The sequence below is a fragment of the Corvus moneduloides genome, chromosome 6 (assembly GCF_009650955.1).
Source record: "Corvus moneduloides isolate bCorMon1 chromosome 6, bCorMon1.pri, whole genome shotgun sequence".
Classification (NCBI taxonomy): Eukaryota; Metazoa; Chordata; class Aves; order Passeriformes; family Corvidae; genus Corvus; species Corvus moneduloides.
In genome coordinates, this window is record NC_045481.1 from 3,374,179 (window position 1) to 3,401,116 (window position 26,938).

The window sequence follows — 26,938 nt, forward strand, 5'->3', positions numbered from 1 at the left end:
CACCTTAAACAAAGAAACAGCCACATTTTATTTAAAGAAACAAACATTACAGAAACAAACATTAGAAACGTTACAAGTTCTGAGCACTTTCTGGACCCTGCTGAGACACGGATTGGGAAAGCACCTCTGCACAGTCTGGAGTGGCTTGGCTTTGCACACCTGACCTTCCTAACTCAGCCTCTGCTCTGGTTTTCTATCCCTGCCCACATCACTGCCACAGATGTTGAAAATGCAGCTTCACATGTTGCTGGTGTTCACCTTTCTCCCCCTCTCACCCATTTCCTTGAGTGTCCTACTCTCACAGGCAGTAGGAATGGTAGTGAAGCCATTATTTTGCCTCTCTCAAATCACAGGGCAGATTTTGAACATAGTTCACCCTCCCCAGAAGGATTAATGTGCATTTAGCACTCAGTATCACCAGTACCAAGGCACACAGCGTGTACCACAGCTACACAGCACTGCTCAGGACTGTGCTGCCAGGGAACAGGCCCATGAGCAGTAACTTGTAAAAGACTGTGAGAGGGGATTCAACATTTCTCTCAAAACTTGCTAAGAAAACACTTTCTAACAGACTGTTTGGAGCCAGGCACTCTTTTTGCCAGTGCTCTTCGAGCATGGCAGCCAATTCCTCAACACAGAGGAACTCCTTCCATGAATGCTCTCAGAACACAGACACTGAGAAGGCACCACTTCATTCAGCTCTGCTTGAAGGCAAAAGCTGACAATCTGTTGTTTGTGGATTGATCTAAAGGCTTGGATTTTTTGGATACGTTTGTGTCCTCGGATTTCTGCTCCTGGCTCTTTTTCACTTCATCTTCCTCAGCTGCAGGACGCTTTCGCTTTTTGTCTTCTGTTGAGTCACTGACTCTTCCTCCTCTTGCTTTCTCAGTCCACACCTTTGAAGGAGAACAGAAAACTACAAATTAGGCCACAAAACTCACCACTTTGTTTTATACACCCTATTACTCTGATTTTAAGGTACTGAAATAATTCCTGTGAAGAACTAATAAGGATTAAGTAAGGAACTATTTCCTCACTTTCTTGTCTTCTAACAACATTGTCCTTCTTTTGAAACTGTATATGAAATTGAAGATCTTAATTGTCTTTCTGGAGAAAAGAGAAACCCCAAAAGGCCCAACAAGTTAAATTAGAACAAATTTAAGCCCCAGTGAATTAAGCCTGGCTATGTGACCTTAAACTCGTTCCTTTCTCTTTTGTTATTTGTTCATTGATTCCTCTCAAAAGCCTCACTTCGGAAAAGCTGCTTTCTGATATTGCTTATAATTCAGTTTATATTTTAATAAATTATATGTCATAGATCAAAGCACAATTCTAAACTGAAATCCATGAAGATGGACAAGAGTGGAATTTAAAGAAAAAATTCCTAACTGAAAATAACCCAGGGATTCACTGGAGGGAAAGAATTATCAAACCCCCACAATTAGAGAATCTTTTTTTACCATCCTTTCCTCTGATGTCAGCATTCTAAATCGACTCATGCCTTCTTTTATTACTTCTGCTTCGTTCAGATCAGGATTATCTGTCAAAATGTTTGCTCTGTTCTCTTCTAGCCACATCTGGAAACCTGTCTTTGGTCTAAAGCAAACACACAAAAATTGTCTGGTTAAGAAGATTACAGGAAAACCATATCTTCCCAAAGCAACATTTCTGAACAGCACCTAACTGGGCTTTTTTGTTCTCAGAAGACAAGACCTCTCAAGTCAGCAGCCTCCTGTCTCCCACTGCAGGATGCTCAGGGAACATGCTGACAAGGCCAGGCTAAGTCAAGCATTTTTATTAAAACTGTGAGATACATATATGGAGATGAACATTCCAGTTTTAGAATGACAAAGCATAATGGTTCTCTTCCTTTCTGAAAGGGTCCCTTCAACCTAAAAATAGAGCACATTCATTAGCACATCTCAGCTCATTCTTCTCACAGCTCTCTTTGCCACTTGTTGTAGAATATTATCTGTAAAGGTTAATGAAAAGAATGCCAGTCCAAATGAGCAATAATTACCTTCATCTTCCTCAGGCTAAATGAAGCCTAAATGAAACATGATTGTAATAATGCAGGTTTCATGAGGATTGGGATTGTTGGGAAATACATCTGCTTCCCAGGAACAAGACAGATTAGACCCTTAGCTAGGAAGAGATGAGCTCCTCAGGTGATTGAAGTTTTTGTTGACCTTCTCTTTTAAAAAGCCCACCAAAATAAAGCTTTTACTCTTTCACATAAGACCCTTAGTTTTGAGACTCTGAGATTTTCTAGAGATGTTTAAACTTTCAGTATTTCCTATACTTGGAACTGACACAGCAGCATGGTTTCATTTATCAAAGGTCATTACAAGTAGTATCAAGGCAAAAACCATTGCTTAGAGCCCCAGAATTATATTTTGAATTGCTCATTTAGTACTCACTCCCACATTTCTGAAGTGGGTTCACAAATATGACAACTTGTGAGCTAAACTTCAATCTTCATGTTGTATTTCTTTGGCCAGTCCAACATCTTCAGAAATAAAATAAGTTCTGGACTTGCATGTCTATCAAAATTGGAGTATGGCATTGAGATGCAAGTGTCTCTCACCTTCTGTTTTCAGTGTTTTCCTGTGCAGTGACTTTGGCTTCTTGGGACTCATTTTCTGCTTTTTCTTCTCTTTCTTCCACTGTTTTTTCAGCAGGATTAGTTATAGGTGTGCGAGGCTGGAAGAAGGAGGCTGCTAAAGCCTACAGAAATGGAGAAGAAGAAAGAAAAAGGTAGAAACACCTCACTCTCAGACAATATGTACCACGTAGACTAACAAACCCCAAGCCTTTCCTAAAGACATAATAATCACTTGCATTAATAGAGCATCTAATCCAGCCAATTTCAGCACAGCAGTGTTTACACTATTTAAAATAAAAGCACAAGGCTCAGTACAGAAAGTAATTTCTACAATTGATTTTTTTTTCTGCTGTTTCATGTGCTCTCATAGGTTTTGCACTGTGCTTAAATGAATTCTGCCGTCTAAGCTGCTTTACTCATACTTGATAAAATCTGGTAAAATTCAATTTTTTGTTCTTTCCTCACTGAAATGATGCAAGAAAGACTACAAACATTACCTGCTTGGTCTTGGGTTTGGGTGTCAGAGGCTTTATAACTGGAGGGTTCTGCTTGTTTCCAGCTCTGCTGCCAGACAAAGATGTTTTCTTTGAGTATTTGGTCATATTGTCTAAAACATTTCCTGAGGGGACCACTGGGTCCTTTTTGCTTGATGTCACCTAGCAAAACAAATAAATAGGTGTTTTATTTATTTTCTGTCATGTTCTCCTCCAAGGTAGCTGTTATATTGGAAACTTCAGACAGAATCTGTTGTGATTTTCAGAGCATCACAATCGACCCAGCTGCAAAATTCTTACCTTAAATGGATTCACTCGTCCTCGGCTGCTGGATGCAACCAGAGCTATTTCAGAGGAGAGAAAAAAGAAGGTAAAAATGTGTGCTCTCACATATATTTAAATCTTTGAAGCAATGTGCACATTTTAGATGAGTAGAAAGACACTTTAATAATCCCATGAAGGTTATGCTGTATGTGCTCAGCTATTCTTAGTTATCAGAAATGCCACACAGGACCAACAGTTTAAAATACAAATCCAGAGGAAGACCCAGTACTTCCTCCACTCCCAAATCCGTTTCCACTCCTATTATTCTTGCTCAAGGGTTGGCAGGTTGCTGGAGGTCACATTCTGCCCCTGCCTGCCCACACTCACAGTTCTGCATCAGGATTACTCACTCTGCCATGCAAGTAATAAACGTGCCTGTGATTAGTGAAACAAAATCCACTGATCACTGTTCTCATTTTTCCCTTGTCCCAAAGAATGTCTTCATGGCATAGCCAGGCAGGCACTGATTCAGCATTTGGCACAGCTAAGGCAATCAGAGTAGTGTTATGGAATATCATTGGGTAATGAAGACAGGAATAGGGAACCTCTTAAAAATGTGAGAACAACAATCAGTGTGACCAGGCCAGGCTGGACAGGGCTTGGAGCAACCTGGGCTAGTGGAAGGTGTCCCTGCCCATGGCAGGGGGTTGGAATGAGATGAGCTTTAAGGTCTCTTCCAATCCAAGCCATCCCATGAATCTGTGAATTTACCATTTGACAACACTGTTATGCACTAAATTTAAGAAGTAATGGGAGGACAGAGGATAAAAACCAGGAGCAGATATTGTGAAGAATGACAAAGGTGTCATCCTTTTATCCTGGAATAAACAATTTACTCACCAGACTTTGGAGCAGTCACCTCTGGTGAAATGACACCTTTGGAGGAAGGATTTGGCTCTTCTGAAAAAAGGAGTACATATTTAAGTGCAATAAAATATTGAAGCATAATTTCTTTTAAAAAAACGCAAACCAAACAGAGGAGTAAGGAAGGATGGGGCTTGGAGCAACCTGGTCTAGTAGAAGGTGTCTGTGCCCTTGGCAGCAGGGCTGCAACTGGATGATCTTTAAGGTCCCTTCCAACCCAAATCATTCTGTGATTCCACAATTACAGTAAAATTATCTCTATTTTAAAGCATGACTTTTCATTTTCAGACAGTACAAACACTTCTCCAAAACTATCTGTCACCTCTACCTAGATTTAGAGTTGCAAATTTATTCCTTAAACCTTAAGTTTATTTCTTAAAGTACGCCCAGCAAACTACACATCTGTCAATCCAACTCCTGCAAGATTGGAGCTGAAACCAAAGTAACTGATTAGAAGGTGAGCCAGTCCTTTAAGAATATAATCAGGCAACAGGAAAAAGTCCCCCAGGGCCCCTCTAATGGCTACTGAGTACAATGCACACACAGCTGTGACACAGCAGATGACACACAGCAAACTTGTTTCTCTGCAGCAACTGCAGGCACAGGCTGGAATATGGAGCCACTTAATTCCTTATTAAGTCTGCAAAAGTTATCTGGATAACTTCCAGTCTATTCACAGAATATATTTTTCTTACTCTCTTGATGCACTTCTGGGGTTTCTTCTGCTTCCTCATAGGCATCAGTTTCTTCAGCATCTTCCACTTCTTGGTCCTGCTGAACATTCCTGCCTGGCAGCCGACTCCGCTCCGTGGCAGAGCTGCTGTAGCTAAAAGGAAGGAATTCAGCAGAAAGGAAGTGGTCACCAAGTTCAGAAAGAAAACTGAAACAACAGAGAGCAAGCTTACTTACCTAATTTAGGCAATAAGAACAGTAACACTGGCATTTATGTGCATTATACCTTGATTAAACTGTGATGATTAAAGATTCATTAACCACTCCGTAACTTTATTACCAGAACACTTTGCAACAAATACAAATGCAAATATTAAAGATCTTCTGTAATCTCCATGTAAACACATATACCTCCAGTATCATCAGATTAATTTTCTGCATCCATGAATATACACACAGGTGGTAACACGGATATATAATTTCATACTGAAGGTATCAAGTTTTAACACTTAATCTGATTATTCTCTAAATTCCCAGTATAGTAGGATGTACAATTCTTGCACTTTTCTCCTAAAATTTATCAGTTACCAAAATCTGTATAATATACATAAACAAAAGGCTCATTTCTTTCAAGCAAAACAGTCAGTATTAGATTACTCTGGCACTAAGAACAACATAGTGTTTGTGATGGATTTTAACCCCCAGAGTGGTTGAAGTTGCAGGCATGGGATTACAGCTTCCACACCTGAGCCAGAAGAACAAGCCAGAGCATTTAGAAATGAGCTTTGACTGTGCAATTTCACACAGAAGAACAAGGGAAAAGACTACAGAAAAGTTCAGGGACTTATCACTTCCTCTTGCTTAAATAAGTCCCAAATTTCATACATAAAATTTCTATAGGAAGACATTGCTTCCAACAATATGACATAAATGAATATAAATATATATTATTATTATAAATTTAAATATGTTAAAAACCCCATGACAATTTTTAAAAAAATCACCAAAACACACACACACACACACACACACCTTTTGCCTCATCATGTTTTACAAACCAGATGCAGGTAGGAGAGGAAAGGTTGATAGCACAGATACAGAGAGAAAAAGAATGCAGAGCCAGCCTGTAGAATGTTCCATAGCTTTGAAGAGCTGGGATTAGTGAGGAAGGAATAAGACTAAGTAAAATAGACTGAGATGGGATATTGAAGAAAAGGGATGGGTGAAGAAAAATAGAATTTTAAGACAGGTGGAATGAATCAAGATTGAGAGACTGAGACAAAGAGGGAAAAAAAAAATAGGTGGGAAGGAACCAAAGGCAGGGAAAGGTGGGAAGAAAAAATTCCAGTCACAGCAACTTGGTATTGAGCCTGCTTTGGCTCTGAGGCTGTTGGACACAGGCACACAGAAAGCAAGGAGTGGAGATATTTCCCTCTGTGTTGGTATTCTGGGACTAATGAGTCCTCACAAAACACCAACAAGGATGTACCATTTTACAAGTACCATTTACAAGCAGAGCAGCACAAACCATCACTTCACCACAAATACCCTGCAAACTGTGGGCCAGAGAAGTGCATCAAACATTAACAGAGCAGTAAAAACCATCCCAGTTTTTTAGCCACAGAAATTTGCGTTACCCAGCGTTCGAGTGTTTTCGGAAATCCTCTTCTTCCTCCTCCTCCTCCTCATCTTCCTGTGCTGCTGCCAGCTCAGAGGCTTTTTCCACAGCCATCTCACTGAGGCGCTGGGCTAAGTTCAGCCTGCGGGAGCGGGAGGCGTATTTGATGGCCAAATTCACCACGTTGTGGGTCATGAGGTCAGCCAGCTCCACACAGCGGAACTCACGCTCCAGCTTACAGGAAAGCTGCAAGAGAAGAAGCCTGGGGAGTCACACACCTCAATTCCACAGCTCCCTCAAGACTCCAGGAGTAGAATATCAAGGTCTTGGTGGAGTGAATGAATAAAGACAAGCCACCAAAAGTCATGAGCTACAGAGCAAAGGAAAAGCTTTTTTGTTTCCTTCTTCCCCCCACCCTTCACACTGATAAAAAGATTAACTGCAGCCCACTTTTTATCAGAGTCTGAACTGGCTGGATTGCCAATCACTAGCCAGACTCCTAATAAGAGGAATCACATCAGCATTTACATCAGATGACATCTACAAATAAATTAGAGAATCACAGGATGGTTTGGGTTGAAAGGGACCTTAAAGTTCACCTCATTCCAGCCCCCTGCCATGGGCAGGGACACCTTCCACTATCCCAGGTTGCTCCAAGCCCCGTCCATTCCGGCCTTTAGGAACTCCAGTCTCAGGGATAAAGTCTCAGGGATTCTTTCTATTATGTGTTTGTACTTACAGCAAACAGCTTCATTAGAAGTTCCTGCTGTTCTTTCACTGCCTGATTTTTAGCATTTTCATCAAATTCATAGCCATTTTTTGACAAGTAATCCATGTGGTTGTGAAATACAACAGAACGCCAGTACTGTTCCTGAAAAAAAGGGAGAAGGATGCATGCAGGAATTCAGAGGGGAAAAACCAGTGCATAACACAATGCCTAACAATTTACAGTGTATTTTATCAACTTATTCTTAAATGTTCCTTTCCTCTGATAATGAGGGTGAGGGGTAGACAATTCTTCCTAAAGTCAATGCCTACCAAGGGAAAGATGGATAACAACCACACTTATACAAACTGATCCAAACAGCTGCCATAAATGTTGAATTCCATTTATATTACAGGCTTGCAGCAGGATGAGACCTACATGTTCAGCATTATACTATCAGGACAGAGAATTGTAGAACAAGTTGATTATTTTATCTGCTGTCCCACAGCAAACTGGAGGTATTCCAGAATAATTCAGTAAACTTAGGAGTTTACCTGTGAGACACATAAACAGAAAATATAATGCAAGTATGGCTATTAGACCAGGCTAGCCTTGTTCAAAATAATTATAAACTTATTTAGAACCAGTATGTTTTCATCAGATGCATTAGAATAACTTTTCTTTACCTACACATATTCCCTCAAGGCAAATTAACAGTTCCTGGCATTCTCATCCCATTATTTTGGGTGGAGGGAGGAATGGAAAACATACTCTATCAGATAAAGAACAAAAGACTTAAACAAATGAAGGAGAATTCATTAAAAACGACAGTGTGTTTACTATTGAAAATTTTAATCTATACTTCTATCAAAGAGAATAAATTTCAAATAGCACTAAACTGTTCAAAGGCTGAGGTTAGAATTTTATGTTCATTTCTCTTTTGTGCATTACAGCTGAGGAGCACAAGTTTGAAATACTTAAACCAATAAAAACTGAAGAATAAATACAGTTATTTTTCTAGAAGTTGTCCACAGGCACATCTTGCTTCTACCAGCCTCTAAATAAGCCAAGCCAGAAGACCTGTGTTTTCAGTGATTATGAATTTGAATACTTAGTATATCTTCCAAAAATTTTGTTATGCCTAAAATAGTAAAAACCAGACATTTTCAAGGGCGGCTTGACTGGGATCCCAAAATCTGGTATCACAACCCACTAAAAAAATGAGAGTGAGAAAGACTTCACTGGTCAGAAACGGATCATGTGTAAATACAACTTTGCATCAGCTCTGCCAGTTTCATTTTGTGTTCTTCTAGAAACAGTTGTGAACCAAACCAGAAAAGCTACACAAAACACTGAACCCGAACAACCCCCTTGGCCACCTGTTTTACTCAGGGTTTGCACTATCCTCTTTCACAGCAGAGGTGATTAATAGGAGTCTTGTATAATCCCCACTACAGGGACACCTGAGACTCTCAGCTGTGGACTCCACACCATTCCATACCTCCATCTGTCCCTTCTCTGTTGCAACTTGACAATAAGGAAGTTTAAAAGACAGAATGGCTACAGCAGGTCGTGGCAGGGTGGGAGGGAACCGGGCTCCTTTACAAGGAATACACCTGTGCACAGGAAACAAAACACACCTCCAGTCACCAGATGTTCCCCATCTAAACCACGTGTCCTAAGCAGCAAGATACTTTAAGAGGATTTGTCCTTTGGAAAGCAGTAATTAAATGACTGGCTTAAATACAGCAATGTGTAAGATTGCATGACAAAGGGTTATCTGTACATGGCAAGCAAGAAAAGATTTCAAAACCAGCAAGGCACACGCTGCTCTTGTTCACACTTTAAACTCCAAATGCAGCACGTAACACACTCTGATCTCGATCTCACATAATGTTTGATTTAAGAGCTGTTACAAAACGTAAATGCAGTATGTTAAAATCAGAAACCACTGAGCAACAGAAGGAGCACACTTATTGTTTCATTATATTTAAAGGAGTAGTTTCTGGTAACAATCACTTAAGCAAACCATTGACTGGGGAAGAGCTGTATTTCCTGCAGCACCAATGCAGCACTGACAAAAACATCTGGGTTTCTAAGCTGCTGTTTCAGAGACTTGGGAAAAAAAGAACAGGAAGCATTAGTGTTCTGGCTATCTCTTAATTAAGGCATGTGGTGTTTCTACAACAACCCTCCCCCCTCCTTATCTTCATTCTACTGCTGGTTTGAGGAAAATGTTCTTTGCAATTCAGAGAGCAGCACTGTCTTTCTCAAAGTAGAAGAAAAACTCAGGATGAGAGACCCACAGTTGACCAGCTTATCAATGTGATGTGTCCTGCACATTTTTGGTGAATTTTCTGGAGGCCAACATAATGATTTGGAGGAAGAAACAAGGCAGGGAAGCGACATTTAAGAGAGACATCGAATTATTTCCCTTATTCCAAACAAGCAGAGAATTATGAAGAATGTCACATAAGTTTAAATAAAATGCAGTCTCCCACCAAACTCTACAATTGTCCACGATTACTGAAGTAAGAGAGTCTAAATTTCAGTAAAATACGTAAGCTGATGATTCTGCCCTGGTAGGAAAATGACCACTGAACAAAAAGGGCTACAAATAAAGCTTAGCAACAAAATGTCCAGCATGCATGTCACACTAAAGAGAAACAGTTATTTAGACACACTAGTACCACTTTTTATAAAGAAATTGTTAACTTTCAGCTACATATTTGAGCAATTTTACATCCAAAATGGTTCTTCAAGACCACAGTTTAAATATTAATATAATAACAGACAGCTCTGATTTATCTAATGATGCAGATTAGTTATAGGATTTGATTCTTTTCAGAGACACAAAAGGGGAAAACACAGTGGGGGAAGAATCTACCAAGAACCGCAAAAACTTGGAAAAAAAAAAAAAAGAAAAGAACCCCAAATCATCAAAAGCAGAAGCAGATTTCTAACAGCCACCATAACTTTAGGAAGTTTCTCTAGCAAAATACAGTTTTATGAAGGTGTCAATAAAGAGCACACACCCCCGAGACAAGGCAAAGAGCCACAATTAATCAGCTACAAATTATAAAACTCTAATGAGTCACTCAAAACCAGTTCAGTAATGAATCCTCCATGCAGAATTATATTTAGGGAGTTACCATTTGCTGTGCATATTTACCAGCCACCTGTTTCAGCACAAACTGAAGTTTGCAGTTTCTCACTGTAAAAAATGGATTGGAAAGGGATTTTCTGGGATTGGAAACGAAGACAAACAAAGCATTTCCTTGAGAATTATCTGACCTGAGCTGCTGGGGGTTTTCATGGATGCCAACGACCCAATAATGGTCATATTTCCCTTTGCAATGCTCTCTGGTGTTGCACACTGGGATCCAAGTGTTCCCAAGTCCTCGGTTCAGCATGCGCACGATTCCCTCGGAATCCACGTAACAAGGGGTACCTGTTTGTTATAAATGAGAACATTTCCTCTGACAGGCAGCAAATTACAACCCAGCAAGATGGAAGTACTGGATACAGCTGGGAAACGATGGTTTACATATTTCAGATACAACATCCTCTCTCCCAAACACTGCACAAATTAGGTGGGAAAAGACAGTTTCCTTGGAAAGATGCGCCACCTTCTGTCAGCCAACACCACTGGTGGTTAACTGACAAGTTCAAAGTTAAAGCGTTTTATGGAGAAATCGAATTTATACTGCTTGGGCAGATTCCCAAAGGAAATCAGCTATTATACAATTACTTTTTATGTTTATGATAAAAGGTCCTCCCAAGGTACCAACTCTGGGAGTCAGGGAGCTCTTATGGTGTACTAACAGTTTATTTCTTTTGGCTGAGCAGGAAAACCAATCAGGAGAGAACAAGTTCTGATAACATTTGAGTGAGAAAATATTAAAGATTTCTGACAAATACATTGAAAGAATTGAAAAATAGAATTTTTTTTAATGTAGAGGAGATTGGAAGAAAAAGTGCAAGTCCCAAGATCAACATTATTCAAAGGGCATTAAATTACCCAAACTCCTCCACAGAATAACAGGATGGTTTGGGTTGGAAGGACCTTAAAGATCATCTCATTCCAACCCCTGCCATGGGCAGGGACACCTTCCACTATCCCAGGCTGCTCCAAGCCCCATCCAACCTTCCAGGGATCCAGGGGCAGCCACAGCTTCTCTGGGCACCCTGTGCCAGGGCCTACCCACCCTCACAGGCAAGAATTTCTTCCCAACATCCCATCTAACCCTGACTTCTGGCAGTGTGAAGCCATTCCCCCTTGCCTTGTCCAAAGTCCCTCTCCAGCTTTCCTGTAATCCTCCCAACAGTGTCAGTACTTCTCAACCTCTCATGCAGGTATTTCATACCTTCTGCAGAGAATCCAACCCACACCAAATAGGATTTCCTTGTAAGAGAAAGAGGGTCTCCATGCAAAATTTGTTTTTTCTTCGTTCCTAGCTCCATCAGCTGGACCCCGAGGCACTGGTCCCCATCAAACCCAGTACCTAGGAAGAAGTTGTTCAATGCCTTCATTAGAAAACAGAATTGCCTTGGCTCTTGGCTAAATTAGTTTTGAATCAAAAATTAATTCTAATGCAGCGTTATCCATGGATACCACTGTCAGACACACAACTATTTGATATTTTGGACACACAAGGTGTGCATAACGAGAGCTTCCTTAATTTTCTGTAGTAATTCCTTCTGGCCCATGTGAAACACAAGTTTAATCTATTAATTTCACTGTTGCAAAATTCTTCCCTTCCCCACAGTTTAATCTCAGCATCCCAATATCAAACATAGGCTCTGCTGTCAGAAGTCACAGGTCCGTGGATCATGATGGATGTGCTTGTAAAAGCATCACCCAGAAAATAAAAAGGAGAAAAACACCACGAAGAAAAGAAGAAGAAAACACACTCTGGTGATTACAAACAAATTAACCAGTGTGCAAAGCCAGTGAGAGATGAGGATTGAAAACAACCTCAGTTCACAAAAAGACAAAAGGGAGAAAACTACCTCTGTGATAAACAATCATCAGCTGCTCTCCGTGTCCTGCCATGGACACCACTGGGCCTGGGAGACTGAAGATCTCTTTCTGAACTCCTCCAACTGTGAACACACGGACCAGCAGGGCAGTGGTAGCACAGGCAGCCCAGCCCTGACCTAGACAGATGGCTTCAATCTCTTCATCCTTTGGCATATCCACAGTCCACTCCTTGTTGGCATCCCAGGAGCCAAAATGGATGCAGTGGAGCTTGCTAAGGCAGAGACAAAGAGCCATCAGACATCTCAACATGAAGTAAATACAATACCTGAAAATACACTGGTATATTACATTTTTATCAGACATCTCTGACGGAACTACAGATGGGACTACAAATTTCAAGCAGTCATTTGCAAAGGTGTTGCTCTTATTACTCAGGAACTGAAGAGCCAGCTTGACTTCCAGCACTGCATATCTAAAGACTAAAGCCTGAAGCAGACACAACTGTAGGTCTGATTTTTTAGATGGAAGCAGGTAAACGTCCTTCTTGGCACCCTGAATATCAGTCCTCATTAGAAGTCTGCCATATTATGCTATCTTTCAAAGGGAAAAAATATTAAAAGCTTCAGTTCTTAATAATTGAAAACTGCCTATAACCAGTCCACAGACATCATGCCTTTTGACAGATTATCAATTTCCATTGAGAAAAACATTGACACTTCCAAAGTCAGACAACCAATATATAACAAATAATACTTTAAAGGGTGCTTTTCAACTTACCACAAGGCTGTATGTGTGAAAATAAGAAGAAAGCTTTCTTCAAGATATTTCCACAGAAACCAACAATAAAATATTGTTGAAATTGTTCTTAAATGCAAGAACAGAGTTTAGCTGGCCCAGCTGCTTAAATCTTTCTGTGGTTTTCATAAACTTGTGTTCTTCACACTTGAAATTCTTCTGGGTATCTCCAAATGTCTCCTTAGCAACAGTGTGAAAAGAAATAGCTGACCCCTTATGATTGATCTTTGATCTGAACAGACTGAAAAACTATTTTTCATGTTTACAATTCCCTTTGAGCCTGCAATGTGTGAAGTTTCCATTATATATACATTTGAAAAAGGAATTTAAAAGAAATTCTCAGGAAACAAATTACATTTTTTTAATACTCCTGAAGTCTTCAAGTAGGTGGAAGCTAAAATCCTCCTCGAAAGTGGTCCCATAAATAAAAAGCACGATCAAAACCCAAAAAGCTCAAAATTGATAGAAGCTGAAAATAAAAGTCGAAATATTTGAAACAAGTTAAAAGCAGCTCCCTATTATGGGTTTTGCAGAGCAAGGCCATGACTTACCTTGCAAGTTCCTCTGTAGTCTCACAGGCCAGCAAAATGGCTTCAGTGGAGAGGTCAGCCATGGTGTGGCCCAGGGAGTTGGGGAGGTGTGTGGCGTGATGCACAGAGGTGTCATGGAATTCAATGTCTATGGCATTGTCCTGCTCATCGTTGTAGCAGCGAATGATTCCAACTGAATTCCACACCTGGCAAAAGGAACCACACACACCCAAAAAAACCATCAAATCAAATGCCATAAATCCATCAGATATACTGCCCTAAAGCAGCCTGCTGTAATTATTTTATCTGAAACAAGACTGGGTGGGAGGCTGCAGGAAGACTGAAGACCTGTGTAATCAGGACTCGTGATTCCTAAAACAGTGATTTCCTAAAACAGAAAGTTTCACCCTCATTGCTCACCCATCTTTCTCCTTACCAAATCAAATGTGAAGAACTTGCAGACAGAAAGAAATAGTGAATTATTAACATACAAGCCTTAACAGCACAAAAATACCCACAGTTCTGACTAAAAAAGAATTTTTAAATGAATTTGCAAGAATTCAGTAGCACAGGTACAAACTGCATAGCTTGATTTTGTCTTAAAGGCAAGTATTTATTTCTAAAGCAACTGAAATGTAAACCAAAACATTATGGAGTCCTTGCATGGAAACAAAGCTACTTTCCATTATTTAGCTGTAACACACTAAAAAAAAATAGTATTGGATGAGATTAAAACATAACACGAACTGGACAATACTAAATATAAAAGAAGCATCTAAATCTAAATAACCACACAGATTTACCATGAATCGATGCATGAGATGCACAGGAGTGGAGCCAGACTGGAAGGGCTTTTGCCTGGGGGTTGGCATTGGCCCATCATAGAAAGGCTGTTGTGTAGATGATGGTGGCAAAGCTGAAAAGCCCCCAGTCTGATCATCACCATCATCCTCCTTTTCAAGAAGACCAGAACTAGCTTTTATCAACCTAATATCTAGAAGTGAAAAAAAAATTTACATCTTACACACAGTATTATGGCAGAATATAGGTTAAAAAACATTTAAAACAGTCAAGATTTCTCTGGAAAAACAAAGCAAAATATATCTGAGTAGAGGGTGCTAAAAGATCATCCCAGTAAAAGAGCTCTGGAAAATAAGTTCATAGTGTACCTAGTGAGTTATCATCATCATCATCAATTAGTGCCCGCCTTATATGGCCTGGGGGTTGCATAAGGTCATCAGCATCATCCTCATTATCTCCAGTTTTTGGGGAAGAAGGTGGTTCAATCATATCCCCATTTAAATCATCATCATCTCCATCAAACAGATCGTTGTAGTCTTTGGCCACTGCACTGGCAGCCTAAAAACAGATTAGCCATCAGCACAAAACTTCTTTTGGACATGGAATTCAAGAAATAAATTAACACACAAGAGGGAACCTGCAAAGCACGAAACAGAATGTTCCATATAACTTATAACCTAAAGAATGTTATTAATTCAGGAAATCACTGGTACTGAGCACCTTGTCATTTGGCTTCTCTACATCACCGATATTTTCCAACAGCCCCAGGTTTCCTTCAGTGTCTGTGTAAGCAATTTGCTTATATTTAGGGTGCCATGCCAGTCCACAAATTGAGTATTTTTTCTCATGCTTCATCCTAAAATGAATATGAAAATAATGGATTTTTAGTAAGCCAGTCAGGGCAGAACCCTCCCCTCCAGAGTTATTGCAAAAAGTGGGCATATCCACTAGTGTAAGAAAGTGAAATTACACATAGTAAGACAATTAATAGGTCACCTTCAGAGTAAACAGTGCTACAAAAAATAGAGCAAGTCTTCCTTTTCTATGAAGAAAACCATTTAAGGTTTAAAAATCAATCAGAATCATATTCTTAAAACAGCATCCTGATACACGTAGAAAAGACAGGAATTCTTCAGCGCTCATTTATTCCGGAACCATCCAGTTACAGAAAGAAAGTTATTTGTTTCTCTTGTACTAAACTGATATATTAATCCTCTATCTTTTCTACCCTTTATCCTCACAAAAAAATCATCCCATTAATTATTTACATAATCTGTCCATAATTCTTAACATAGACAGTACAGTTACAATCAAGTTTCTTACCCAAAATATTTAGATAATTCTCTTCTTCTCTACCTCACTTAATAACATCTTTGATTTTAACTGGGGGGATATTTAGGGTCTTTTAAGAGCTTTAATTAACCAAAGTGCAATTTGCCAGTCTGTCCTTTTTGGCTTACAGCTGAGGATGGATGGCTGACTGACTGACCTGTATTTTCCTCTCCCTCTAGAAAACATGTTACTGCCAATGATCTTGGGGTCTGGGATGTGAGGAAAATTTGTTGCCATCAAAGCTATCCTTTAATCAATGATCAGATTCAAAAGTAATAACAGATATACACAGAAAGACAGATTCTGGGATTTGAACAAAATCCACATTCAAGTCCCTTCCCTAAGCTACCTGACAGGTTAAACCACAAAACCCTGTAAATCTTATTAGGGTTTTTCAGGAGGCAGAGTTCTACATTTGGACAAAAAAGTTTTACAGGAAAGAACATCAAATTCTATTTCAAGTAAAAGAGATGAACTTGGGGATTTATGGAACAGCACTGAATACCTCTCTATGCACTGCTGGGTTTCCACATTCCACACCACTATATTCCCATCCACACTTCCAGCTGCCAGGAACTGCCCACAAGGAGACCAGACCACAACATTCAAGGGCTTAGGAAAAAAAATAAAACAAATAATAATAAAAGTGACCAATGCATGCACAGCACTCCTGTTCTGGATTTTAAAACAGACTGATATTCTGGAATAAAAAAATTAATAATCATCATCTTTAACAAACCATATCCAGCTTCCTGTATATGGGCTGGGGATAGGTAGCTCCTTTTCTTTAAAAACTATTACAAAAATGGTTGCTTTAAAAAAACACTCTTTAAAGATAGCACGCCTATTTTTGTTTCAGAATATCCATCTTCTGTCATTAAACACTGCCATGAGGCCAAACAAAACCCAATTCTAGAGATGCAAAAAGAAGCAGTGTATTTTGCAAACTCAGCACTAAACGTAGATTTATTTATTTTGAACTTAATACAGTCCCATAAATTAAAATCCAAGGCTGTGTGTTCTGCATCTTAATAACACTAGAAGGTGGTTCTCTTCAACCCAAAGATTTGCAAGCACATAGTGAGGCCAAAAGAAAGAAGGTGGCACAGTCATGTCTACTAAATTTCAGCTCAATAAAATATAAAGTGAACAACTGACATCTCTGCTCCGTACAGAAATAATACTCCTGACATTTTCTCTAAAAAGCTCTGTATTTAGAGCAATTTGTGAAAACAGATGTTCTTCAGCTGCAGTGGGTGAGTCACCAGGAGACTTTAGAGACCTGGTGGGTTACTATAAATTAAAGAGGGGAATCAGAGCCACATGAAGGTGTTTGACATCACTCAGCATCTCTGCCCTGTTTTCCAACAGAAAGTAACAGGATCAGAAATTAAACAGAAAATGTGAACAATCATTACCAAGAGAAGAGGGTCAGGGAAGGGAGAGGTACTGTGCAGAAGACAATTTCTAGCAGAATAACATTTAAATTACAGAGTATTTAACAAGCCACTCGCTCCTGCCCCTACCTGTGTGATGGAGGCATCAGACAGATCGAATTGACTATCCCAGGTTTCTCTTCTGAACAGTTCTACAACTTTATCTACAGGAACTGCCAGCAGCTGCTCAAAGGAAAAATATTACACAATTTAGAGCAAGTTACCTGTCAAACAGAACATTCAAACAGCACAGCTCCTTCATTCAGAAGCCTCACAGATGTTACTGCCTCAGTACTTAACAGCTCTCTAACATCCCAGCCATGCCAACTGAGAGAGGAAGCTGAAGTAATTTAAATTACAAGGTCCTTTAATGCTTCCCACATGCAACAGAGCAAAACATGCCTGTTTTTACTGTAATCTTCATTTCCTTCTGGCAGAAAACTGCACCCTAAGGTTAGAAGTTCTTAGTTATCAAACATCTGACACACACACACACACATATCGTTTTCAATGCTCTGAGCACAAGGCTTAGGTGATTCTTTACCCTCCCTCCCCAAACTCCTTTTGATCAGGCTACAATTTCTCAATAAATCTGATTTGAAAAGCTGATTCCTAAACCAGCTCATTTTATCTTCATAAAACTACAGAAATGTTACTGGCTGTTTATTTCTTTAGGATTTTTTTTTTTAGGAGTCTAACAATTTGTTTTGTAAGAGAAGCAAGACAACTGCTCACACTTCAAATGCATGTGTGTGTGAAGAATTAGCCTAAAAATGGGAAGTATTTGTTTTTATGCAATATGGATATTGAAACAATTTGTACTGAGGGTGACATTCACTGTTCCATGGAAAATTGATACATAACACTGTCATAGCAGCCAGGGATTTTGGAGAATCATGGAACCACTTAGGTTGGAAAAGACCTCTAAGGGCATCAAGACCAACCATTAACCTGACAGTGTCATCTTCACCACTAACCCATGTCCCCAGGTGCCACATCCACAGGACTTTTAAATCCCTCCAGGGATGGGGACTCCTCCACTGCCCTGGGCAGCTGTGCCAGGTCTGACAACCCTTTTGCTGAAGAAATTTTTCCTAATATCCAATCTAAACCTCCTCTGATGCAACTTGAGGCCATTTCCTCTTGTCCTGACGTTTGTGACCTGGGAGAAGACACCGACCCCCACCTGGCTACACCCTCCTGCAACTTTGATCTTCAGGTGAAAAGAAAGGCAGCAACTTACTGAGGAAATATTTACCAAGTAGGGCAATATTTACTTAAAGCAGAGAAGGACAGGACTCCTTTGATGCTCTGTTGTGAGCAATTTGATTACTTCCCTCGTGTACAATGTTCCTTCCTATTCAGCACATCAAGACTGTTTAATGCTGGTTTGGGCTGACAGCTGGACTCCTGCCAAACACAGTCTGGAGTTTAAACAAGGAACCATTTCCAGCTTTTTATGTTTCCTAAAAGGGAACTTCACCCCAAATATTTTCCTTACTGCTAGGAGGTGCAATTCGGGCTTGCCCAGATTGAATTCTACTGTTGGACTCAGAGGCAAAAGGATTAAGATGTGATAAAACAAAGTCATTTACCTTCCCAGTGCCAGGTTGCCAGGCAAGCCTGCAGATTGATTTAGCATTTATCACATCATTACATTTCTGCAGCAGCAGCCAGCTTGTCGTGCATGTCTGAAAACAAATTTTAAAAAATAAGCTTTCTAGCTCAGCAAAAATCTGCTGTTTAGTACAAATTCTTAGAGGAAAAGGGTGGGGAAAAAAAAACCAAAAGGAAGAAATATATCTGAACTGAAATAATCTCTTTCATCAAAATACAGTAGTACATACTGCCTTAAAAATACTTTGTCAATGTAGCCCTGAAACTATTTTAATGACAATAAAAGTACTTGTAACAGAAATAAGATCACAGAACATGTATTTTTAATCAAGTACAGAACAAATGAGCTCATCTATTTTTAGGTTATAGAGAAATGCGGCCAAAAAGCATTTGTCAAACCCAGATCAACTGCACCAAGGTGACACACAGAAGCCTGAATATGGTCCCAGCAGTATAAAGAATGAATGGCTGTAATCTCAAATCACAGCACAGATTCATGCATCAAACTGCCCCAATCCTGGAACATTCTCAGTATAATTTCCCCAGAAGGCACCCACCGTCAGTCTGGAACATGAGATTTCACACAACTAGGCTTGTGTCTTGAAAAAGTAGCAATCCACAAGTGTGGAGGGTGTATTTTCAACTGTACTTACAGGAATAATTCCACAGGGATTCTTATTTCAGTCAATGGCATTTAGCAAAATTAATGCCATATCCATATGCAGAACTGCCTTATTAAAGCCTTCACCTGAAAATCTCAAGTTCTTTACAGTTCTAAGAGCAGAAGCTAAATGTGTTTACTACAGTTAATAAATTGTTTCTTATAATCAAAATTCCTCAGTCCTGAAAGCAATGAGCTGAAATTCTGAAATGAGGAATCTGATGTCAGTTGCTATCCTTATTTTGTCCTTGGCACTTACAGTGTTGGCCAATTAGGAAAGATGAACGGAAGGAATCAGGGATTTCACAGACAAGAAGAACAAAACACAGCTACCCAGGCAACATTTCATAATAAGGTTTTGGAATTTCTCCCAGAAGTAGATAGAATTATTCTGTGAAGTGTAGCTAGATTTCATTCCCAAAAGGAAAATCCTTCTCCAGGAGGGTTATTTCAGTCCAGCCTTCTCTGTGAAATCCTGGATTTCTTAAGAAAGATTTCACATGGAAAGGGCAGCCTTTACCTGATCTGCAATGTTCCAGACTCTGACGGAACCGTCACAGCTTGCCGAGGCCTCGGTAAGAGAATGGAGTAAACAAATTAATAATTAAAGACATAGAGAAATTAATGCCACAAAATGGAAAAAATCCCTATAACCAATGCTACAGACATGTGATACATAGGCAGCTTTAAAAAGAAAGCCTCCCTGTTTAAATCACTTTAAGACTTAAAACTTTCCAATACTGTCATCTTGATAATGGTCCTCAGCTCCAAGCTGCTGTAATTACAAACTCTCATCCTTCAAGTGAGCTATTTATTTGCCAAAGAGGCTCAAAATTAATATTAAATTTCTTTAGTGAGGCACCTTTTCTCCTCTAAATTACATTCCAGAAGAACACAGACAGTAACTGAGTAGTAAAGCAAAGACTGAATCCTCCTGGGAGGCAACAACTTGTGACACACTCCATCATCAGCAAGGTCAGCTGAAATGAAGTCTTCTCATCTGCCCAGTCACTGGTTGGTTTTTTTGGTAAAAAACTACATTTTTGATTTTTTTCCCCCAGGGAAAATGAGATTCAAAGCAGAAAGTAAACAAGAAAGGGGTTTTTTTACCAGGTAAACATCCTTGGGGTCAAAAGACAGGCTTAAAACAGGAGCATCGTGTCCTCGGAATGTTTTCTGCTTGCTGCTATCAGTCACCTCCACAACTTTGATCATAAAGTCACTGCAGATCACAATGGCATAAAATTATTGACATTGCTAGTAACAATGACAAACTGTGTTTTTATGGCAATAAGAATTGGGCATTAAATATCTTTTGGGAAAGTTACAGCTCTCAACACTATATGATGTAATGAAAGATGAGAATCTTGAGGCTTGTTACAATAGAAGTAAGGCCAGACTATTTTTATCAGAAAATTACTTTTGTTCATGTCAAAATTAATAAAATATGGTTGTTTTTTGAAGAAGATACTATGCACACACAGACCACATACCCATTTAACACAATATTCTACATGATCTAATAAAAATCTCTGCTCAGATACCAGAGAGCTGATGACTTAACAGGAACTATCTGCTGAGTGGGACCAATATTCATTACTATAATTACTTGGTCATGTGGCTTTAAAAAAAAAGATGGTGCAAGTAGTTTATTTTGTGACTTTTTAACTGGATTTTGAAGACCATTTAGTGTATCAGATACAAGAAGAGAATTTTTGCAACTTTATTCCTCCTTCCAAAATTGCAGCCATTGCTGCAGTTTAACTCAAAATATCAATCGTAATTCCTAAGACACAGAACTCCTGTGACAAACTTCCAGTACCACTCCCTCTCAAACCTCAATGCAACACCCCCAGAGAGAAATTTCATTTTATGATCTAATTCTATAGAGTTAACCATTATTTTTAATTCTTTTCATATAGTTCATGTGCAATTCGGCAGCCAGTTGGATGTTAAATTTATATACAACTGAAGTTTGCAGACTCCATGTAAAAACAGAGAAATCTGGGACAAGTAAAAGCAGTTTTTCTCAGATGCACTCCTTCACTTCATGGCTTTCACCATTCTCCTTCAGTATGACACACAAGACCTCACTGAGGGGTGGCTTGACAGTCTTGTGAGCTCTTTTTCCTAAAAACGTGGGAGCCCCAGCCAGGCTGCAGGAGTACTGGGGGGTTATATAAGTTTTAGAAACAGCAAAGAGTTTGTTGTCTGCCTAATCTCTCTAATCAAAGTCAGATCCTGGGGCAGAGCTGTTCCCTCAGAAACAAGCACTGGCAGAGGGCCCAAAGCCATGATCCCTGTCAGATTTGGTGATTACAGTGGTTACTGCCCAGCCTCCCAGTTTTGGTGGAGCTGCTGCCAGAGTTCACAGTCCAGCATGTTCATCCAAAATGCTTTTCTGGTTCAATTCACACTGAGAGGAGTCAGGAAGCACATCTCTGCCATCTCCCCTGTGGAGCAAAATTCCAGAAGAGAAGCAAGCAGACAGCCTGAATTAGCTATGGCTGCCCAAAGAGTTCACCAGATCCAATTAAGAATCACCTGAGCCTTAAATACATGAAAAAACCCCACAAAAAACCCATTGCCTGCTGGCTCTTTTACCTTCTCTGTTAAAGGACTAGAGTATATTCTGTAAAAGCACACGTGCTGCCCTAAGAAAAGAACTAAACTACGTATTAAATTCCCCTCAGGCAAGTCTTGAAAGTGTCATCTGTCGTCGTTTGGCAGATCGGTGATGCTCATGCCAGAGAATGACTCAAAGCTCTCACACAAATCAGAACCAATCTAACTTTTAGATGTGCACATTCATCTGCAGCTCCATGATCCTGAGCAGTCAGGACATCATCCCCAGTGACAAAACCCTCAATGAGAGGAGACATCCAGAAGGGTGAACACTTGTGCATCAGACTGAGAGCTGAAAACACTCAAGTCTCCCAAAGAAAAGAAATTATTTCGCAACACCAGACTTCTATATAAAACTACTTGGTGGATCAAGTATCTCCCAGAGCATTGTTTCCCAAACTCCTTTTCATTCCTTTCTTCCCCTCCACCCCCTCGAAGGCATTTTCCAATCCTTTAAAAAGCCCTCAGAGGTTTGTGGGCTCATGATCTCATTGGTAACAACCAGCCTGTGAGGAAGTTTCCAGATTCTGAAGGGCAGCAGTGCCTTTCCTCGTGGTGCCCACATTACCTGGATCCAGCAGCAACTTTGGTGCCATCACGACTAAAGGTGACGTGGTTCGCGTGCATGGTGAAACGAGTGAGGATCCCATCCGGAGCTCCCTCAGGAAATGTGTGGATCTGGACAGTGTTGTTGGAGACTGCTGTGATCAGTCTTCCATTCTGACAACAAAATCAGTCATAAAATCTGTTAGTTAAAACACATTTATGCCATAGGGACAAAAATACTGCTCTGATGTCCCAAATATTTGGGCAGATTAACTTTATTCATTCCATAAAGGTCTGACAATAAGAGTAGTAAGGGAAATACTCTTTCACTTATATTTTTCCCACAAAAAATACAGACAAGAATAGTAACTTTTATAATCTATCACTTTAACCAAACTAACTTGCATGCTATTTAGATTCATCTGCTGCAGCATCAGGAGAGGGCACCCTTGGACTAGAATTCTCAGTTAAATGCCACCAGGGAAAGATGAGAAGTTCATGAGCTATAGCTCAGTTCTTTGCAGAAAACAGAAAGCAGAAGTTTACTAAAAATTAATCCAGATTTTTAAAAGTGCAAAACAAAAGAAATAATTATCCCATGCTTGGAAAATAATACCTCTTGGAGTGACTACAGTACTTCTCAGTTGTACACAGCAGTAAAACTTTAAAATAAATATAAAGAAATGCCTTATTTTGGTTTTTATTGTGTGTATTTTGGGGGGGGAAGGTAGTATTGTGGCTGGAGTTTTTTGTTAAGGTGTCTAAAATTATAGTAAAAATCCTGAAGGTAAAGAAAGCAGCAGTCAGTAGTGAACAACATAAAAAAAAAAAAAAGAGATCAGATTTATTACTCAGATTACATCAACATCTCAGAACAGTCCCTCATGACATTTCATTAATGAAGAGTAATTTTTGAAAAATGATTTCCTGACATTTAAGTCTCCCACTGTTTAAAAATTTAAAAAAATCCCTCAAAACTAGAAGCACCTTTTTCAACTTTTCCCAGGATTTTTCCTCATCTATTCTTTAATAGTTTTCGCAATTTCTGCCTCTGCCACGGATTTGCTAAGAAAACCCATTCAAGTCACCTCACTCAGTTTGCAAAAGGATAAGTAATGTGATGAAAATCAACAGCAAAATACTCTAAAAATCAATGATGAAAATAGATTATACAGGTATTGAGGAAGAGATACATGAGGTATGTTAAAAGGGACATAAGAAAGAGGATTCACTTAAGGCAGTAGCTCTGAATAGGATTTCAAATGATAATTCTTATAATGCAATACAAATATGTTAATACTCATTAATTTCCTCCTTCAGACTCCTCTCCAAAACCACAAGTAGTTGAAAAACAACTTAAAAATCTCCCTTTATCACTGCCATGTTAAATACACAACATTTGTAGAACGGATGTAGGCTTCTGGAAGTCTTCTCTTCTAAAAATGCCACAAAGACAGTATTTTAGGCCCACTATTATTAATGCAATATAACAAAAACTGGACATGAAGGAAATAATGTGACAATTCTCAAGCTAAATACATGAACATGCATAGTAAAAATAATTATTTTCTATTACATAAATCCTCTTCTCACTTTGGGGACACTGGGTCAGAGGCATCTTTTAGGCCAAGTAACGATTCTGAGAGTGAAACATCAACCAGTTTAAAAAAAAAAGTGTTATCAATCCATTACTCACTTTGTGAAAACAAGTTTTGATTAATACAGATTATAATTCCTTGGACCTTAACACAAGCCCACATAAAAGAACCTCCTGGCTTTCTTCCTAATACTTGATGATCACATCCTATACTGGGAAACTTCTTGCAACTCACATGGTGAGAAAACACTGGAACAACCAAAAAAGTTCACTGCATAATTAGCTTAATCTGCTGGGTTTGTTTCTCAGAAAGGAGATCAAAGTCAGAAATTAATACAACTGAACGTGAAGGAGGAGGAGGGAAAAAAACATTACAAAAGTTTAGTATACAGAGTAATTCCTCTACAATTGTGTATGGGGTACAATGAATTGTCAGAGGTAATTCTTGTTTAATGTTACCCACAGAACCAGCATCCCTGAGCTGGCAAATCCACAATCTGTAGGAAAATCCACAGCTGAGAGGAGCTGTGTTAACAACCATACCTTCAGAGCACACGAGTAGGCCTTTTCTCCCACATTAATGGATTTTGGATCATCGTCATCCAAGTTTTCCCAAATCCTAACATCGCCATCACTGCCACAAGTTACAATGCAGCTGTGGAAAGACACAGGATTTCTTAACATCCAGGAATCTGCATCCTTTTTTAAACATTTGGTTGTAATGCCAAACAAGGCTTTTTGTGCTTTCAAGGGATTGTTACCAGACCATCTCTTATGAACAGTCTTTGCAATGATAATGAACTAAAGAAAGGAATAAAATAATACGGACTTTAACCATACCCAGTATATAAGGTGTATCCTTTGAGTTTATTTTGAGAGGGCTTGGGGTTTTTTTTGTTTACCTTTTAATCTATAAAAAGGTAATACTAAATACATCATTTATATTTCAACATTCAAGAACTAGCACAAGGAAAAGATGAAAAGATAGCAAGCCCAATACTGCATTCCTTTAACTATATTTTTAATTTCTTAGTGCATAAACATATTTACTCCCACACTACACTGATTTCTGCTAAAATCTATGAAGTCACTCTCATAAAATGTGCATATAGAGTTCTTATATATATAAAACTTACTATATATATATACATGGGGATATATATATGCTTACATTTAAGTTATAAATCAATCACTTCTAAATGCAGAGCACCTAAATATGTCACACAGCCAGTTCTCAGCACAAGCAAAACCCAAAGAATTTCTTGGGCCATGCCAGGCCATAAATCCATCCCAGTATCCCACATAGCAATGGCTGATATAGAAACTTAGAGAATCATTAAGATTGGAAAAGCCCTCTAAGATCATCGACTCCACCCATTCCCCCAGCACCGCCAAGATCACCACCGACCCATGTCCCCAAGTGCCACATCCACACAGCTTTGAAATCCCTCCAGGGATGGGGACTCCACCACTGCCCTGGGTAGCCTGTGCCAGTGACTGACCACTCTTTCAGTGACGAAATTTTTCCTAATACCAGACTCCTGGGAGGGCATCAGACAGGAACAAGCCCATCCCTCTCTCGGTCTCTAGGAATGGGGCTGTTACCTGCCGGTGTCATCGAAGCAGACATCGGTGTGTCCGTCGGTGTGGCCGTACCGCATTGGCTTCTGCGTTGATGGCATCTTCACTCCCACCTGTCTGTTTATGGAGGGGAAAAAGAGGAGAAATAACATTGATTAAAAGGAAACACTTCAGGAAGAACATCAGATGGGGGTATAAGTTGAGAGCTGCTGGGACATTCACCTGTTCAACCACCTGCAGGGATGGGGACATGGGGATGGGAGATAGGGACACTGTGGGGATGAGGACATGGGAACGGGGACATTGCTGGGAGGGGAGCACGGAGATGGGAGAGGGGGACACTGTGGGGATGGGGACACAGTGATGAGGTCACGGGGACAGGAGATGGGGACACTGTAGGGATGGTGACATTGCGGGGATGGGGACATGGGGACTGGGGGGGACACGGGGATGGGGACACCGGGAAAAAGACACGGGGATAGAAGATGGGGAAATCACGGGGTCGGGGACACTGGATATGGTAGGGATGAGGGACATGGCGATGAAGTCACGGGGAAAGGAAACGGGGACATTGTAGGGACGGTGATATTGCGGGACGGGGATATCGCGGGGATGGGGACACGGGGACAGGAGATGGGGACACTGTGGTGATGGGGACACAGTGATGAGGTCACGGGGATAGGAGATGGGGACATTGTAGGGATGGTGACATTTCCGGATGGGGATATCGTGGGGATGGGAGATGGGGACACCGTAGCGATGGGGACACGGGGATAGGGGACATAGGGATGGGAACACCGCAGGGATGAGGGCCCGGGTTACCGAGGCCCGGAGGGGCCTGGCGTGCCAGGGCCTGTCCCTCGGCCATCCCAGGGCAGGCCACACGAGCCGCCCGCCGCACCCCGGCAGGGACCCCCATTCCCCCCGGCTGCCCCCGCTCCGGGAAGGTCCCGCACCGCCCGCGGGGTCTCGCTGGGGCCGTAGCCACCGTCCCTCCCTCTCCCTGCCTCCCGCCGCTCACCGCCGGCCCCGCCACCCGTTCGAGCCTTCCCGCGCCCGCCGCCGCCGCTCCGCCCTCGGCGGGGCCGGGCCCGAGCCGTCAGCGCCGGGGCGGGGCCGGGGCGGGCGAGGGGCGGCCCCGGCAGCGGGG

General features: G+C 40.5%; 1 protein-coding gene across 1 annotated transcript; it reads right to left on the reverse strand.

Annotated features, from left to right (window-relative positions):
• On the reverse strand, positions 1-26,847 carry WDHD1 (WD repeat and HMG-box DNA binding protein 1). The gene is made up of 26 exons (XM_032112983.1): positions 26,810-26,847; positions 25,813-25,905; positions 24,751-24,862; positions 22,633-22,784; positions 20,550-20,661; positions 19,960-20,010; positions 18,757-18,852; positions 17,252-17,344; positions 16,231-16,337; positions 15,114-15,249; positions 14,762-14,951; positions 14,396-14,586; positions 13,614-13,798; positions 12,297-12,538; positions 11,651-11,788; positions 10,578-10,734; positions 8,785-8,899; positions 7,317-7,448; positions 6,597-6,823; positions 4,983-5,113; positions 4,264-4,323; positions 3,400-3,443; positions 3,103-3,261; positions 2,588-2,727; positions 1,461-1,596; positions 1-896 (listed from the first exon to the last, which is right to left on the reverse strand). Exons 2-26 carry the CDS (start codon positions 25,887-25,889, stop codon positions 696-698), a joined length of 3,384 nt encoding a protein of 1,127 aa, XP_031968874.1. The 5' UTR covers positions 25,890-25,905; positions 26,810-26,847; the 3' UTR covers positions 1-695.
• Between the last annotated feature and the right edge of the window lie 91 nt (positions 26,848-26,938).